General features: G+C 41.3%; 1 protein-coding gene across 2 annotated transcripts in view; it reads right to left on the bottom strand.

Annotated features, from left to right (window-relative positions):
- Nucleotides 1-13,063: 13,063 nt before the first annotated feature.
- The window catches only part of CLTRN (collectrin, amino acid transport regulator), a 46,240-nt gene continuing 42,820 nt past the window's right edge, over nucleotides 13,064-16,483 (bottom strand). For both annotated transcript variants that reach the window (XM_058659234.1, XM_004597491.4), the window contains exon 6: nucleotides 13,064-14,002. In XM_058659234.1, the coding sequence (XP_058515217.1) occupies nucleotides 13,864-14,002 (139 nt within the window). In that variant the 3' untranslated portion in view covers nucleotides 13,064-13,863. The remainder of the gene's footprint in view (nucleotides 14,003-16,483) is intronic.

Consider the following 16,483-nt stretch of genomic DNA (forward strand, 5'->3'; position numbering starts at 1 on the left):
CTGTATCTAAATGTTTGGGAGAATACAGATTTCATTTATATTAAAAGAAAAGAAAGAGAGAGAGCTCATTGGCACTAGTGGTGCTGGAAAGCTTCCAAGCTTCAAGGTGGGGATGTGTTCTTCCTTGGGGACATCAGATCTCTGGAAAGCTAGGAAGCCCAGGGTGAGGCTCAGCAGGAAGCTTATTAGTCTGGTGTGTACTACGAGAGAGCCCAGCCTAATTTGGCTTTCAATTTTTGTTCTAGATTATCCTGTAATACCAGTACCCTGCCCAAGGGTGCTTGCATTTATTTGATTGCAGGACTCCTTTATTTTCTCTTTGTAGAACCTAAATAAGTGTGTTAAATTTGAGGGAACAATATGAGAGGTTACAGAAATAGCTCATTTCACTACATCACCAAGTTGAGGAGTGGATACATCACTTTGTAAATCCTGAGATGCCTAACGTCTGATCTTCAATGAGAACCCCTCTAGAAGTAAAAATTGCATTGTTTCAATGTCATGCCCGTGTGAATTTAAATAGTTGTAATTATTATAAGGACTTCTTTGATACCTCAGAGTCTGGCATATTAAGTCAAACTCTCTTGACTTTTGATTAAACAAGAGATGTAGCGCCACTAAGTGAAGTTATGTAAGAACCTTACTATTTTGCCGTCAAAGATCCTCATCCTCATAAAATATGCCAGTTTGTCTCCAATCTCATCAGGAATGTCCTTGGGCTGAGAAATATGCTCAGCATATGTATCACCATATATCCTAGGGCAACATTATATCTTTTATAGGAACAGTGGAGATGTAGTAGATCTTAATAATATTTATTTGGATCCTACCTAGAAAGAGATCAGGGACCTATTGCCTTGCAATTTGGACATGCTACAAGATGCTATTTTTAAATACCAGTGATTCTCAATGTTTCAACACTTGCTAAAAAGTATTCAAGGCTTTAACAACCTCTGCAAGGATGAAATTATTGAGTAGTTGTAAAAATTGAAAGCTTGAGGACACACTTAGTGCCTTCCTCTGCATATAGTAGTTGGTCTGGTTCAAAGCCTTTCTGTCTTTCCTTCGTTACCACTACAGTCTTCTTGAAATTAGCTGATGAGCAGGAGTAAGTTACAACTCAGTTAACGGCTTGGTTGGAAGCTGATTCAGCATCCTATATGGATCTCAGGCTCAAGTTATGTATACATTTAATATGAACTTGAAATTCAAGAATAGCTTGACTGTCTCCATAAGATGTTTCTGGAAGATCCAAGGTATTTGGAAGCACGGGAAGCTCTGGAAACACGTCTGTAACCAGGATTCATGCCTAAAAGTAATATTCTCATTGACATTTCAATTTTAGTTTATACCCAACATATAACATACATAACATAACATGTTATACATAACATCATATCATCTTAAATTAAGGCAAACATGTGGTATTTAACCTTTTGGGATTGGCTCATTTCCCTTAGCATTATGGTTTCCAGTTTGGCCCATTTGGCCACAAAGAACTGCATTTTGTTTTTTTTAACAGCTGAGTAGTATTCCATGGAGTAGATGAACCACAGCTTTCTTATCCAATCCTCTGTTGATGGGCATTTTGGCTGCTTCCATGTTTTTGCAATTACTGATTGTGCTGCTATGAACATAGGAGTGCATGTTGGTTTCTCATAAAACAAGTGTTCTGGATATATTCCTAGGAGTGCTATTGCTGGATCATACGGTATGTGGGGAGAATCCCAGTACCTATGAAACTGTGTCACATAATACAATGTAATTAATGAATAAAAAAAGTAATATTCTCTTTGACAAGCTGGAGAAAACAGAAAAGATAAAACTCTCCATCTGTTATTCAGTTGATATTTCAGTCTTGGAAGTATCCTAAGGAGAAAACTGCTAGTCATATCAAAATACGGAAGTCACAAAGCAAGGCATCAGGTCAGGTCCCCAAATGTTCATCACTCAGTATTAGGCAGTGCAATCCAGCACCCTGGAGAGCTCCAACGGGGGGGGGGTACAAAATCTGACAGGTGTTGGGAAGCTAAAAATCAGAACAGTGATCATCAGGTGGGGGATGGGAGTAGTAGAAGAATGAAAAAGATACTTTTGTTTAACAAAGACAATTTGGAAAAAGAGAATTCTAGGATATTAACTATAGAGTATAGGTCTGTGTAAGCTACAAATGACGATGAACATCTATGTTATACTTAAATCACCCCTTTTTTAGATTTATTTATTTATTTTATTGGAAAGGCAGACTTACAGAGATAAGAAGAAACAGAGAAAAAGATCTTCCATCTGCTGATTCACTCCCCAAGTGGACACAATGGTCAGAGCTGAGCTAATCCGAAGCCAAGAGCCAGGAGACTCTTCCGGGTCTCCCACACGGGTGCAGGGCCCCAAGGCTTTGGGCCGTCCTCGACTGCTTTCCCAGGCCACAAGCAGGGAGCTGCATGGGAAGTGGAGCAGTTGGGACATGAACTAGTGTCCAGCAGGGTGAGGACTTTAGCCACTGCGGCATCACACTGGGCCCAAGGTTGAGGAATTCTAATCTACATAGTGCTGTGAACATACTGTTCTTAAGAAATAACATGCGAGTGAGATTCACCTCCCTACATCTTCCTATATCAGGGCCAAGCAGAACAGAAATCACCTACTGTCAGGATCACAGGTATCAAGGTCTTCAAGCTCAAACCATCTGACGCTCCTGTTTAGATGTGTGTGATGTGGTCTCAACAACACATAGAAAATGGGAGGAATAAATACTACATAGGGTATCAGTCTACACAAACAGCTCTGACTAGAACAGGAGGGAGAGGTGTGGGGCATAATACTGGAGTATTTACTGTGTGCAGGACACCAACGCACATGGTTCTCTCCCTGAGAGAACACAACCACCACTGTGAAAACTGGTGTTTTTCATATGCTCTGCAAAATTACTGCCAAGCTGTGTCATCCAGGAAGACAAGTGGGTTTAACTTGTCAGTGTGTTTTTTATTGCAACTCCTTCCTTTCATGAGATATGATAAAATCTCAGAATAACTAATGGTTTTGTTAGAGATGAAACAAATAATGATTTAAAAAAAAGATGAAAATGACAGTACTTTTTCCTTGAAATTTGTTGACGTCAATACATAGGAGATAATGTCCAGACTGTTCTGTCTCTCGCAAGAACAGAACAGGAGTAAATGGACTGAAAAAGCTCATGTTTAGTCCTAAGGGAGACTCACTTAACAGTTGTAAACACTGACGCAGACTCTTAAAGGGTGTTGTGCAATCTTTGTCTCTGGAGAATTCCATAGGATAGATCTTGGCCAAGGAGGGTTTGAGTGTGCCCTGAATGAGAATGAGGGCATGGATGGCCAGGGTTCTAGCTAAATCTTGCTCTGGGAACAAACCCTAACAGCCTAGCTATGGCCTCTTTCCCATTCTCTCACGCTACTCCCACTCCTGCTCTAAGGAACTCAGATTAATGGGCAGCTGAGCCCATTCTTCCCACTCCTAGCACACACATTATATCTCTAACAGATCAATTGGTGTGTCCTCTCTTCTTTCACGCTCAACCCTCCCAGGACCTCAACTCTCCAAGCCCTTTTTAATAACAGATTTGAACAGTTAGATCAAGACGATAGATATATGGGTGTCCATGATCATATTCCTCCAACTTGTCTTTATCCATGGCCACTTTTATAATGAAAGATACAGAGAGCTTACAGGGGTTGAGACTAGGTTAGATGGGCTCTTGTTACCATGTACACACTTTGGCTTTTACTCTGGGAAAACGACGGTGGGGGTAGGCAGGGAGAGGTTTGAATAAAGGAGCAAAATGGCTGGATTCCTGTTAAACCAGGAGGCTCAGGAGAGTTGTAGTTCTGAATGTAGTTTTACCAAAAGCTCTGAAATGGGCCTGTATCACTCATACGAAAAGCACAGCGGAAGGTCTTTGGTGTAGCACTTAAGATGTCACATCGGATGGCCCTTTTCAGAGGGCCTGGTTTAACTCGCAGTCTTCCACTAATGTGCACTCTAGGAGACAGCAGATGACAGTTCAAGTGCATTCATCCCTTCACCCATGTGGGAGACCTACAGTAAGTTCCAGGCTCCTGGATTTAGCCCGGTCCAGCCCTGGCTATTATGGCCATTTGGGAAGTGAACCAGCATATAAAAGATCTGTTTCTCCTTCTGTGCCTTTCAAATAACATGAAAATAATTAATTAAATGTATTCAAAAATATGATACAATTTTAAAAAGAAAGCACAAACAGGGGTTGGTATTGTGGCATAGCAAATTAAGCCACTGCCTGTGACTCTGGCATCCCAAATGGGCACCAGTTTGGCTCCTGGCTGCTCCATTTTCAGTCCAACTCCTTGCAAATGGCCCGGGAAAGCAGTGGAAGATGGACTGAGTGTGTGGGCTCCTGCTGCCCCCACGGGAGACTCAGACGAAACTCCTGGTTCCTGATTCCTGGCTTCAGGCTGCCTCTGCAGAGTGAGCTCCTGCCTTGCTCTCGCTCCCTCTCTCCCTGTAAAATATATCTTTCTAAAAGTAATCTTTTTAAAATATAAATCTTTTTAAAAACACCAAACAGCAAATCACCTGTAACAAGTTATATTACAGTAATCACCAATAATTATCCAATGTGCTTTGTGGATGGCTAAAGCAAAAATATGACCAATTTCCAATTGTGTAAAGCAGTCTGACCTTTTGCTCCATTATCTTCCTGGTTCTGTGTTCAGTTTGAACCACATGTCTTCTTTGGAGCAAGCCTGAATATTGTGCACCTTGCATGTTGGAGAGGACATGCTCAACTTCTTTCAGGTAAAGGAGTTAATGACAAAGAATTTTAAATGGGAATTAAAAAAATAAAAGTAAATCAATAATTAAAGCACAGAAACAAACAAACAAAAAAAAACCCCATTATGCTCAATCCTCTAATGTAGCGTATGGACATTTTAAAAAGGCTGTATGATTTCAGGCGAGATGTTTCAACTCCTTTAAGCTCCACCTCTTCGTTTGTTAACTAGAGTTATTAATAGTGGCCGGAGCAATCCGAAGGACTGTTATGAGAATTGACTGGAACAAATGCTTAAAAATAATAAAATTGAGTGAATAAAATTTCTTACATTATTTACAAAAGATAGTAAAACTACTCGAGTCCATGAATTTAATCAAGGGAGCTATTTAAGGAAAATAATTAACTAAATGGTTAAGTATTGGACAACAATACCAATTTTAAACCCTACAACATGCTCAATCCCTCCACCCTGAAGGGACCCTGGCATAATTCTCAAAGTGGAAAGTACTTCTGACAAAACACCATTTATAACTGCAACCTGAAGCTGCAGTCATTTGTTCAAAGGAGCCCCAACGCTCCTCCTAGGGGCTGTATAGGTGCTGCTCCCGCAGGGAGACACGGTGTCTGTTAGAGCTGAATAAGAGCTTTACTTCCCCTTAGAAGATGGCCATGATATTGACGTTGGCTTGTCTTGTTTCTGAGATTTAGATGTAAATACACATTCATATAACAAAATATTTTCCTTAAATAAATGTTTTATTCCTTTATGATCTCAAAATAAATAGTTAACATGTCAATTTTCACCAATAAAATGATCATTGACAAAGAAACACTTTCTTAATTAATTTTGTTGTTTTTCATTATTTCATTCTATTTAACAACAACTTTTACACAAAAACAGCAAGAATTAATTCCTTTTAAAAATGTATTTCATTTATTTGAAAGGCAGAGTTACAGAGAAGGGGCTGTGGGCGAGAAGCAGGGAGAGAGAGATATTCCATCTGCTGATTCACTCTCCAAGTGGCTGTGCAGCAGCCAGACCTAGGCCAGAGGAAAGCCAAGAACCACTAACTTCATCCAGATTTCCCAAGTGGCTGCAGAGACTCAAGCACTTGTGCCATCCTCACTGGCTTTCACAGGCAATTTAAGCAGGGAGCTGGAATGGAATTGGAGCAGCCAGGACTTGAACCACTCCCTATTTGGGACGCTGGCATTGCAGGTAACATGCTTTGTCACTGCACTAGCCCCAAATCAATTCTTTTTTTGTTAAAGATTTATTTCTTTTTATTGGAAAGGCAGATATACAGAGAGGAGGAGAGACAGAGGGGTAGATCTTCCATCCGATGATTCACTTCCCGAGTGGCCGCTACGGCCTGTGCTGTGCCGATCTGAAGCCAAGAGCCAGGAACTTCGTCTGGGTCTCTAATGTGGGCACAGGGTCCCAAGCCCCTGGGCCATCCTCAACTGCTCTCCCAGGCCACAAGCAGGGAGTTAGATGGGAAGCAGTTCAGCCAGGACATGAACCGGTTCCCATATGGAATCCTGGCATGTGAAAGGTGAGGACTTTAGTGACTAGGCTATCATGCCAGGCCCAAATTAATTCATTTTAAAAGATAGTCTTTACTCTTTTTCTATCAAATGAAAGCAAGTGATTTGGCTGGATTGCTTTTATGAAACCCTGCTCAGGTTCGGCCACCCCAGTAAGAAATGGTAGGGTTACCGTTGGATTTCAGGCACTACAGGTAATGCTGGACAGATACCACAGATGGATCTACTCCTAGTGGGATCTGAGGTAGAATTTTATTACCAAATATTTGAATTTTTCCGTATTTACAATACAATAATCTTATTAATAAAAACTATTGATTATAATAAATAAAGATCCTAAAGAGTTTGTAAAGATTTTTTTTAAGTTAAAATAACACAGTGGGATATCTTTCTGCTGCTGCCCTCCTTAGATGGTTGGGAAGTCAGCATCGAACCAGACCAAAGCTAGGAGCCAAGTGCTTCATCAGGGTTCCCCATATGGTGGGCAGGAGCCCAAACATTTGGTCCATCTGCCCTGCCTTTCCTAGGCCATTAGCAGGGAGCTGGTTCCAAAGAGAATCAACCTGGACACAAACTGGCATGCAGATGGATGACAAAACTGGTCAGCATGCCTGTATCGCCGAGCAGAGTGCCCGAGTTCCATGCCTGGCCCCAGCTCCTGAGCCCAGCTTCCTGCTAACAAATCCTGCGCTGCAGCACTCACGGCTGAGGCTGCTTGTACTCCTCCCACCCATGGCGAAGAGCCACAGTAAGCTCTTGGCCCTTGGCTCTGCCTCGATGTAGCTCAGGCTGCTGAAACGTGAACCAGTAAATGGAAGTTCCTCTCTCCCTCTCTCTCTCCCTCCGGCTTCTCAAATAAGTAACCATATAAAAAAGCAAAACAGGGCCCGGCGGCGTGGCCTAGCGGCTAAAGTCCTCGCCTTGAATGCCCCGGGATCCCATATGGGCGCCGGTTCTAATCCCGGCAGCTCCACTTTCCATCCAGCTCCCTGATTGTGGCCTGGGAAAGCAGTCGAGGATGGCCCAAAGCCTTGGGACCCTGCACCCGCGTGGGAGACCTGGAGGAGGCTCCAGGCTGCTGGCTTCGGATCGGCGCGCACCGGCCCGTTGCGGCTCACTTGGGGAGTGAATCATCGGATGGAAGATCTTCCTCTCTGTCTCTCCTCTCTGTATATCCGCCTTTCCAATAATAATAAAATAAGATAAAATAAAGCAAAAAAAGTACCATGTTTTCCTTAGTCACTGATGATCAAAACATAATGCTGGTTCTCAATAAATTGTACTTATTTGTTTTTAATACATTGTTGGCATTACAATAATGTCTTTTAGTATCTTGCATAACAAATACGTGATATTCAACTGTGTCATAGGGTAATATGCAATTGTGAGATGGTCCAGGAGCTGTATTAGCATGTATGATATATTTATAGAAGGAATCACTTTATTAAATTACAAAGAATTCATTAGCAAAGTAACAGTTTGAAAAACATGGAGTTGCCCTTTTTGCAGGTCAAAACTTACTAGACAGCAACAGTTCTACATCATTTTACTTTGTAAGTTTTCAAATGTTTCCTTGATACAAACTGAACAATGCCATGTATTTCATTCTTGGTTAAATATGGTAGACTACGAACCAACGGCTTAGAATGGCAAATATAGTCCAGGGAACTCAAGAATGATTAAGATATTCATTAAAATCTTGCAATTGTTTATTGTTTTATGACACAGTTTAATAGGTACTGGAGTTTCCCCTCCACAAATTCCTTACCCTCCCGTCTGATCTCCCCTCCAGTCTTACAATGGGTGCTTTTCGTGAATTTTCACAAGCCTATCATGCTGTCACTGAGGTGTCTCCCAACAGTGTAGGAGCTGATCAGCCATTTCGCTGGGAGTCCATCCTTGTACTGCATGCATGAGGACATACTTCTGTTCCCACCTATGAACACCTATGAAGGGTATTTGTTCCCTGCCACAAGACATCTGACAATGGCACCTTCCAGGCTTGCTTGCCCACTATGGCTATTGCTCAGCTTTATGCCATATCCAAGAGCTCATATTCCACTGTTTCAGTAGTATTGGGTATGACACAGCCCTCCTGCTCTGGTAGCCTACTTCCAGACTATGTCAAATGGCATCAGACACTAGGAGAGGAAAAAATATCTTTACTCTGGATCTGATTGAATGCCCCCTTTTCTAATTCTCCACACTCATATTTGTTGCTATATGTCCACTGTTTTTCAAACATACATAAGCAAGGGTTAATTATGGAAACAGTACACTTAGAAAACAATTGTCATTGCTTTCCTAGCCAAATCTGCCTTTTTTTTTTTCAGTACTGCCATAAACTTGCACAACTACTTGTAGCGCATCAGTGTTTCCACGGTGTTACAATAATTAAAAGGATATTAGTGGCACAGTTTGTGCAACAGACTAATTCTCTGCCTGCAGTATTGGTATCTCATACAGGTGCCAGTTTCAGTTTTAGCTGTTTTAGTTACCTGCTTGTGGCCTGGAAAAGCAGTAGAGGATGGCCTAAGTTCTTGGGAGCCTGCACCCACATGGGAGACCAGGAAGAAGCTCCTGGCTCCTGGGTTTGGATCGGCTCAGCTCCAGCCATTGCAGCTATTTGGAGATGAACCAGTGGACAAGAAGATCTTCCTGTCTCTCCGTCTGTCTCTGTAAACACTTTCTTTAAAAAAAAAAAAAAAAAAAAAGACTTATTTATTTTTATTGGAAAGGCAGATATACAGAGAGGAGAGACAGAGAGGAAGATCTTCTGTCCGATGATTCACTCCCCAGGCGGCCGCAACGGCTGGAGCTGAGCCAATCCGAAGCCAGGAGCTTATTCCGGGTCTCCCACGTGGGTACAGGGTCCCAAGACTTTGGGCCGTCCTCGACTGCGTTCCCAGGCCACAATCAGGGAGCTGGATGGGAAGTGGAGCTACCGGGATTAGAACCGACGCCCATATGGGATCCTGGCACGTGCAAGGCAAGGACCTTAACCACTACATCATCGTGCCGAGCCCTGTAAACTCTTTCAAGTAAAATAAATAAAGCTTTAATTAAAAAATACAAAGATATTGGTGTGTTATATTTTAATTTTTTTACATTTATTTGAGAGACAGAAAGCGAGTTCTCATCTGCTGGTCCGCTCTCCAAATGCCCTCAGGAGTCAGCAACCTCGAGTGCGAGTCCAAAGCCAGGAATTCAGTCCACGTCTCCCACATGGCTGGCAGGAACCTCAAACCACTTAAGGCCTTCACCACTGCCTCCCAAAGTTCACAGTGGCAGGAAGCTGTGGTCAGGAATCAGAGCTGGGCATTAAACCCAGGCACTCCAGTGCGGGACATGAATGTGCCAAGTGGCATCTTGACCAGTAAACCAGTAAAGACCCTCCCTATGTTGTGCTTTTAACTGATGTACAATTTCTTGAATAGTATGAACATTAAGATAGCAACTCATTAAATAATAACTAGAAATCAATTATTGATTCCTGAAAGCCAAAATTTCTTTGAAAAGAAGGGAACAATGAATGGGTCATTTATAAGACATTCTTTGTCAATGCTGCTATGCATCTTGAATGTAGAGATTCTTAATGAAGGGGAGAAGGTGTAAGGGAAGGAGGAAGCTAGGAAGGAAGGAAAGAAAACACCTACAAATTTGCTTGTGTTACTGAGATGACTCGACATGCAAATCTTTGATGAAAGGAAACCAAATGTAAAATGTAATGCTGTAAAGTTTTTATGAAGTAAAACAAGATGTAAAACAGAAAACAATATATTATGTTATATGGCCCCAAATTTTCAAAATAAGATCTGGGAATTTGGACTTGGAGCTTTTCATGCCTTCTAATCCATAAGCTGTGTTTTCTGCTATTGCTTCTCTGAGAATGGTCGGAAATGTGCCTATTTCTGGAATCTCAACATAATTATTCAACACATAAATAATTCACAATACTCTTTTAGATGCTTTTAATTGTGCTGCTGAAGGAAAAACAACAGGAGATGAAGCACACACAAAAAAATAGAAGCTTCTATGTTCTCAGCTCTTGTTTGGAGTAAGTACAGTTACCGGCATCCCAGCTATTTTTTGATTCAGTTACAATTTGGTTTTCAGACATTTCTATCTCATCAGTTTTATCAAGCAGACTTTGCTAAGGATTTGGAGAGTGCAATGACAGCTACATTTTCACTTCTTTACATCTGTTTCCACTACATTCATCTCGCACTGTTTCCTCATGACATACTACAGGGTCACTAAGTTAAAAATGAAATGTATGGTTGATGATTGACTACTTTCTAATTACACAATGTGTTTGTCAAAGGCAGGAGGCAGAAGAAATAAGCTTTATTTTGCTGTTATGTTGACTGCCAAGGTTACAGCACATCTCTCCCTGCGTAAAAAGCTTCCCCAATCAGGATGTTCAGTGGAGCAGTAGAATAAATCCCCTCTCAGAATACACAGTGAAGAAAATGATCAAAGAGGTTCATCTGACATATTCAGAATTTGGAGCCTTCTAAGACAAGTATCTCTCAACCTTTTCTTTTTCATAATTGAGATTTTTTAGGACTTCTCCCCCATGAAATTTTATTGCCAAAGGCATGCTGCTTATCTAGAGGGCTACAAATCTTTGTCATATCTCAAAATGTTTTCTCCTCACCAAGAACAAGTTATACTCAGTTGAAGATGCACATGTTGGATTATGTTTGCTGGTGCACACTCATTGGATCCAGATGTTATTTAACCAGTTAAAGATTTCTATATGCAAAACCCCACTGTTACCCTGGAGTCTATAGCTCAAGAGAGCATGAGATAAAAATGGCTATTTAGCAAGTTACATCTTGCAAGTCCAAAAGTCAGATCTCCTTCCAATGCTAAAAATAAAGAAATTCTAATTATAAAGCATATTGTTCTCAAGGCAAATTGTTTTCTAAGAAAAAAAATACTGCACTCATAACTTGAAACTCCTCCACTTACAGAGAGAAGGGCAGCCTTTGCTTTTAGAAGGGATATGACTGTGAGCTTCAACAACTACTATCTCATTCACAAATTTCTCAGCACATGCTTATTGAGCTCTGACCCGTAGCCTTTCAGCTTCCATGAGGATGCAGACTGTGTTTGGCTCGGCTCATCACTATAAAATGAAAGAAAGCAGAAAAAGAACAGGAAGGTGTGGGTGCTGAATGTTAAGCCACCACTTGGAGTATCCATATGTATTATCAGGTTACCTGGGATGGAGTCTCCCCTCTGCTTCCAACCTGGTTTCTTTCCACTATGTACCCTGGGAAGCAGTAGATGACGGCTTAAGTACTTGGGTCCCTGCAACTCACGTGGGAGACTTGGTAGAGGTCTTGGCTGCTGACTTTGGCCTCTTGCTAGCCAGTGGGAAGATTTCTTTCTCTGTCTCTCTCTCGCTCGCTCGCTCACTCTCTCTTCCTTCCTCTCCTCTTTCTCTCAATCTCTTTCCCTCTGCCTGTAAAATTAATATTTGTTAAAAGAAAGAAAAAATAAGAGGGAGACTGCCAGGCTAAATGTTTTGACCACTGCTTCTAAGAATATTATATTTAGTGCAAAGAATATAGACTATAAACAAATACATAAAATGAAGTGTTATCACCATTATGATTTGCATGTGAGGTTACAAAGCAACAGTTAATTCTGTTATGAAGATGTTGATGGAGACAAGGTTGTATCAGGACTTATGTACTACCTGCAGCTTTCTTACTTTTTCGATCCCTTTCCTCCATAAAAACATATTTCAAATAATCATAGTGCTCTAGAAGCACATCAGCACGAGGGCCAGCAAAGGAGAACTCGTTGAGGGTCTACAGACAGGCCGGGAGAGTGACAAGAGGCAGGAGGGAGGGCTCAGCTTCATCTCTAGATGTAATGAACCGCCAGAGAAGAAGGGTCGCGATAAGAGTTAGAGAGGGAGACCAGGGCCAACGCTCAGCACGTCCTTTGTCACGGAGCTCCATCTGAGAGACTGCTGCTCATTTCGCCCTCTGCCGAATCCTGCTCTGTTAGTTTATTGCTGCACAACATAATACCACAAACTTAGTGACTTAAAAACATACAATTCATTATCTTGGTTTCTATGATGGGGAGTGCACACAACTTAGCTAGGTCCTCTGCTCAAGCTGCAAAGTGTTGGCCAGACTGAATTCTGTCTTAGGTCCCAAGAGGGCACCAAAATTACTAGAGGCCATCCTGTTGCTTTACATTGGCTTTGCCAACATGGCCATTAAGTAAACTGAGCCACCAAGTAGTATCCAGAACAAGTCTGCTAGAAAGACACACTCATGTGAGTCTTTAAAAAGTATGCACAACATTCATGTTACCTTTTAAATCCGTTTTTAAAAGAACTTTTCAAAGAACTCAGACAACACAAACTAACTGCAGGATTATGAAATCCCATCATCTTTTCTATATTCTTTTCATGAGGAGTAAGCAAAGTGAAGTCCCATACTCAGCGCAATGAGAGTGATCACATGATGTGAGCACACAGAGACAGGAATGACTGATGGCGGATATCTTGGAATTTGTCTGTCACACTTGCTCTCCTCTCTTCTCACAGGTGTATCTCCTGAGAACACTCCCCAGTAAACTTTCTGTTTGCAGCTACACATTTTAGAATCTGTATCTAAGGAGCAACAACAGAGGCAAGGAAGTAATTCAGAGACTGCTGCTGCAACATTAACTATTGATGACAGCAATGGGAGGTTTTAACTTTTATTTCCATTAATAAATGCATAATTATTATTATTATTGCAATTAAGAATGATACATGGATTATCTACAAATAAAATCAATATCTAAACTACAAGATTTCTTCAAACATGTATACATACAACCAAAATAATTCATTTCTAGGGCTGCAGAGTACATTAAACATAGCTAACAAAAATTATTCTCACTATGTTCCACAATGTGAAAATGAGTTTCAGATCACAATCACATGATAAAAATGAGATTAGCACTGTTAAATTAGCATATATTGAACTTTTACAAAACCAACAAACAGAAATGTCCTATTGGAGGCTGTTATTCATACATTATATAGGCAACTGTAGGCATGATAACAGAATAAAATTCTCTTTGTAACTGATTGTTATCCATTCAATTTACAAGAATTACTTACTCTTACACAAAATATTAGCAATATTTAAAAAGGAAAATTATTTTCAATGATTTTTATATGATATTACAGGTATTTGCCACTGGAGAGATTACCTTTTACAGGCCTTCAAAGTGTCAATATTTATATGAACGCACACACACACACACACACCTGACTTATTTCCTGAAATATTTAAATCAATAACTACAAGCACCTCATAACTTGAAAAGCATTGTAGATTATTTTAAGTAGTCATCAGCCTATGATTTCATGGTCTTCACGAGTATAACTGATACCCTGCACTGGGAAGCATGTTTAAAATTTCTTACAAAAGAGTGATGAAACAAAATACATCATCTGCCTTTGGTATTTGGAATGCTGAGCACGCACAAAGAAAGCAGAACGGTGGACTTCAGAGAGGGGTGAGGCGCTCCTCCTCCGTCACAAAGGCGTCATTAACGCACCCTCCCTTCATGTCTAGTGGATCACATGGGATGCCATTTTCACACTTATCTTCGGCGTCACCCACCTCAGATGCACCTTTATCCTTCCTGAAAGCACAGAAAGAGAGTAATTGGAATCTAGGAAGAAAAAGCATGTCTGAGTATGGTACATACATGGAGAGCAGAAAGGAGAATAGGGACCCGAGAAAAACGAGGTAATGGGTGATAGCAAGTATCTTCAAAGATGTTCCAAAGATGACAGAAACTCAGGGAGATGACAAGATGCTACCAAAACAAAAAGTCTGCAAGGGTGATAAACACATGTCGATGGGAACTAGTGGTATTATTTAGAATGCTAAAATATGTATGAAAATGTTTATGAGTGAATACATATGTATATGAACAAATATGCGCATATGTAGAAGTCTGCACAAACACGCACAATAGCTGAAGGGATGGGAGGAAAACCTATGGCAACTCGTCAAGTTTACAAATGTAGTTCTAGATATGGCATCAGATATGGTGGTTAAGTCGCTACTTGGGACGCTGCTCTCGTATGTTGTTAGGTCTGGATTACAGATCCAGGTCGGCCTTCACTTCCAGCTACCTGCTGTTGTGGACTCTGAGAAGCATGAGGCGATGGCTCAAGAGCTGGTTCCCTAACACTCACATGGGAGACGTGGGTTGAGTTGCCTGCTGCTGGCTTCATTCTGGCCCAGCCTAGATAATGTAGCCATGTGAAGAGTAACCCAAAAGATTGTGAAGTTTTTCTGTGTGTGTGGGTGTTTTTCAAATAAATAAAAATTGTAAATATAAAATAAAAGTAAAATTTAGCTCTAGAAAGACAAATTAATACAAACTGGATTCAGAAAAATAAATTCTCAAAGAATTTGACAATTCATGGTCCACAAATGTTGACCAACATCAAATTAAAATGAGATGTTGGAAAGAAAAGTCATATTACTTTATAGAAAGTAAGTACCTTATAGATGCTGCTGCTTGGCTCATTAAAAAATAATGCTGTTGGGGCCCAGCACAGTAGCCCAGCAGCTAAAGTCCTTGCCTTGCATGCATGCACTGGCATCCCATATGGGCACGAGTTCTAATCCCAGCAGCCCCACTTCCCATCCAGTTCCCTGCTTGTGGCCTGGGAAAGCAGTCAAGGACGGCCCAAAGCCTTGGGACCCTGCACTCACATGGGAGACCCGGAAGAGGCTCTGGGCTCCTGGCTTCGGACTGACACAGCTCTGGCATTGCAGCCACTTGTGCAGTGAATCAAAGGACAGAACATCTTCCTCTTTGTCTCTCCTCCTCTCTTCATATCTGACTTTCCAATACAAAAAATTTTTGAACAGTTGTGTTGATCTTAAGTCAAGATTTTGGACCTCACAGCGTTTTATTTTTTTTTTTTCTGAATTACAACTGAAAGCAGCAACTTTAAATCAGTCCAAAAAGCTCTATATGACAATATAAAATTTTTACATTCTCATACTTGGACATTTTATAGATCCTGTTACCTTAACCCAGGTGGTAAGCAGATCTTTACTATTTTTTTTGGAGTGTAGAAAGATGTAGCATCAAATCCAAAATCTTTTCTATCTTTCATGAAAGAGTAAGATCCAGAGCCAATCATAATTGACATCAGACAGTAAGGGAAGGAATGATGGGGACCTCTCGGCAACCAGAGGGGATGGGTGTCTCTGAGGCTTGTCACAGGCTGGGTGCTGTGGACAGCCCTCCATGGCAGCACCGTGCAAGCATGCTGTCAGGCATGAGGCTCCTAGACCAGCCAAAGATCATCTTGTCCAGAAATCTGTGGAACTCCAAAGAGGCAGACTTGAGGGAATCTCCTGGCTGGGATGCTGGGATGCTGTGGTGACTGATGGTAACCTTCCATCACTACGGGAGTTCTTCAGGACCATGATGAGTCTGACAGATGAGAAGGTAGCCTGAGGTTGTTGACCAAGGAGGAACTTACCATTAGTGCTGCATTAAAGTGTCATTTGTATATGCTTGCTGGTTTTTATATTTGTTTACTTGAAAGGCAGAGACAAAGAGTAAGAATCCTCTTTCTGCTGGTTCACTGCCCAGATGCCTGCAACAACCAGGCTTGAGTCAGGCTGAAGCCAGGACCCAGAACTCCATCTGCATGCTACCCCATGTAGGTAACAGGGTCCAAGCACTAGGGCCATCCTCTGCTGCCTCCCCAGGTATATTAGCATGGAACTGGATCAGAAGCAGAGCAGCCAGGACTAGAACCAGCACTTCAATATGTGATACTAATGGCAAAAGTGGTATCTTAAGCCACACCACCACAATGTCCAGCCCCTGGTGATGCTTATTAAAAAACTTCAAATAATTGGGGTACACTTTTAAAATACAAGTAGCATTATAATACTGTAGATCACGAGCTCATCATTTCAAATAATTCTGCCATCACGTATGCCATCATCAAACATCCCAAATGTTATGATAAGAAATATTTGAATTCGAGTCGCTGGTTTTAAACAGTCATTTATAAACCTTCTGGCCCAATGCTGTGTTGAAGTCAGGGGCTGCAGTCTCAGAATCCTTGAAAAGGAAAGCTGC

Source organism: Ochotona princeps, chromosome X, assembly GCF_030435755.1.
Source record: "Ochotona princeps isolate mOchPri1 chromosome X, mOchPri1.hap1, whole genome shotgun sequence".
NCBI lineage: Eukaryota > Metazoa > Chordata > Mammalia > Lagomorpha > Ochotonidae > Ochotona > Ochotona princeps.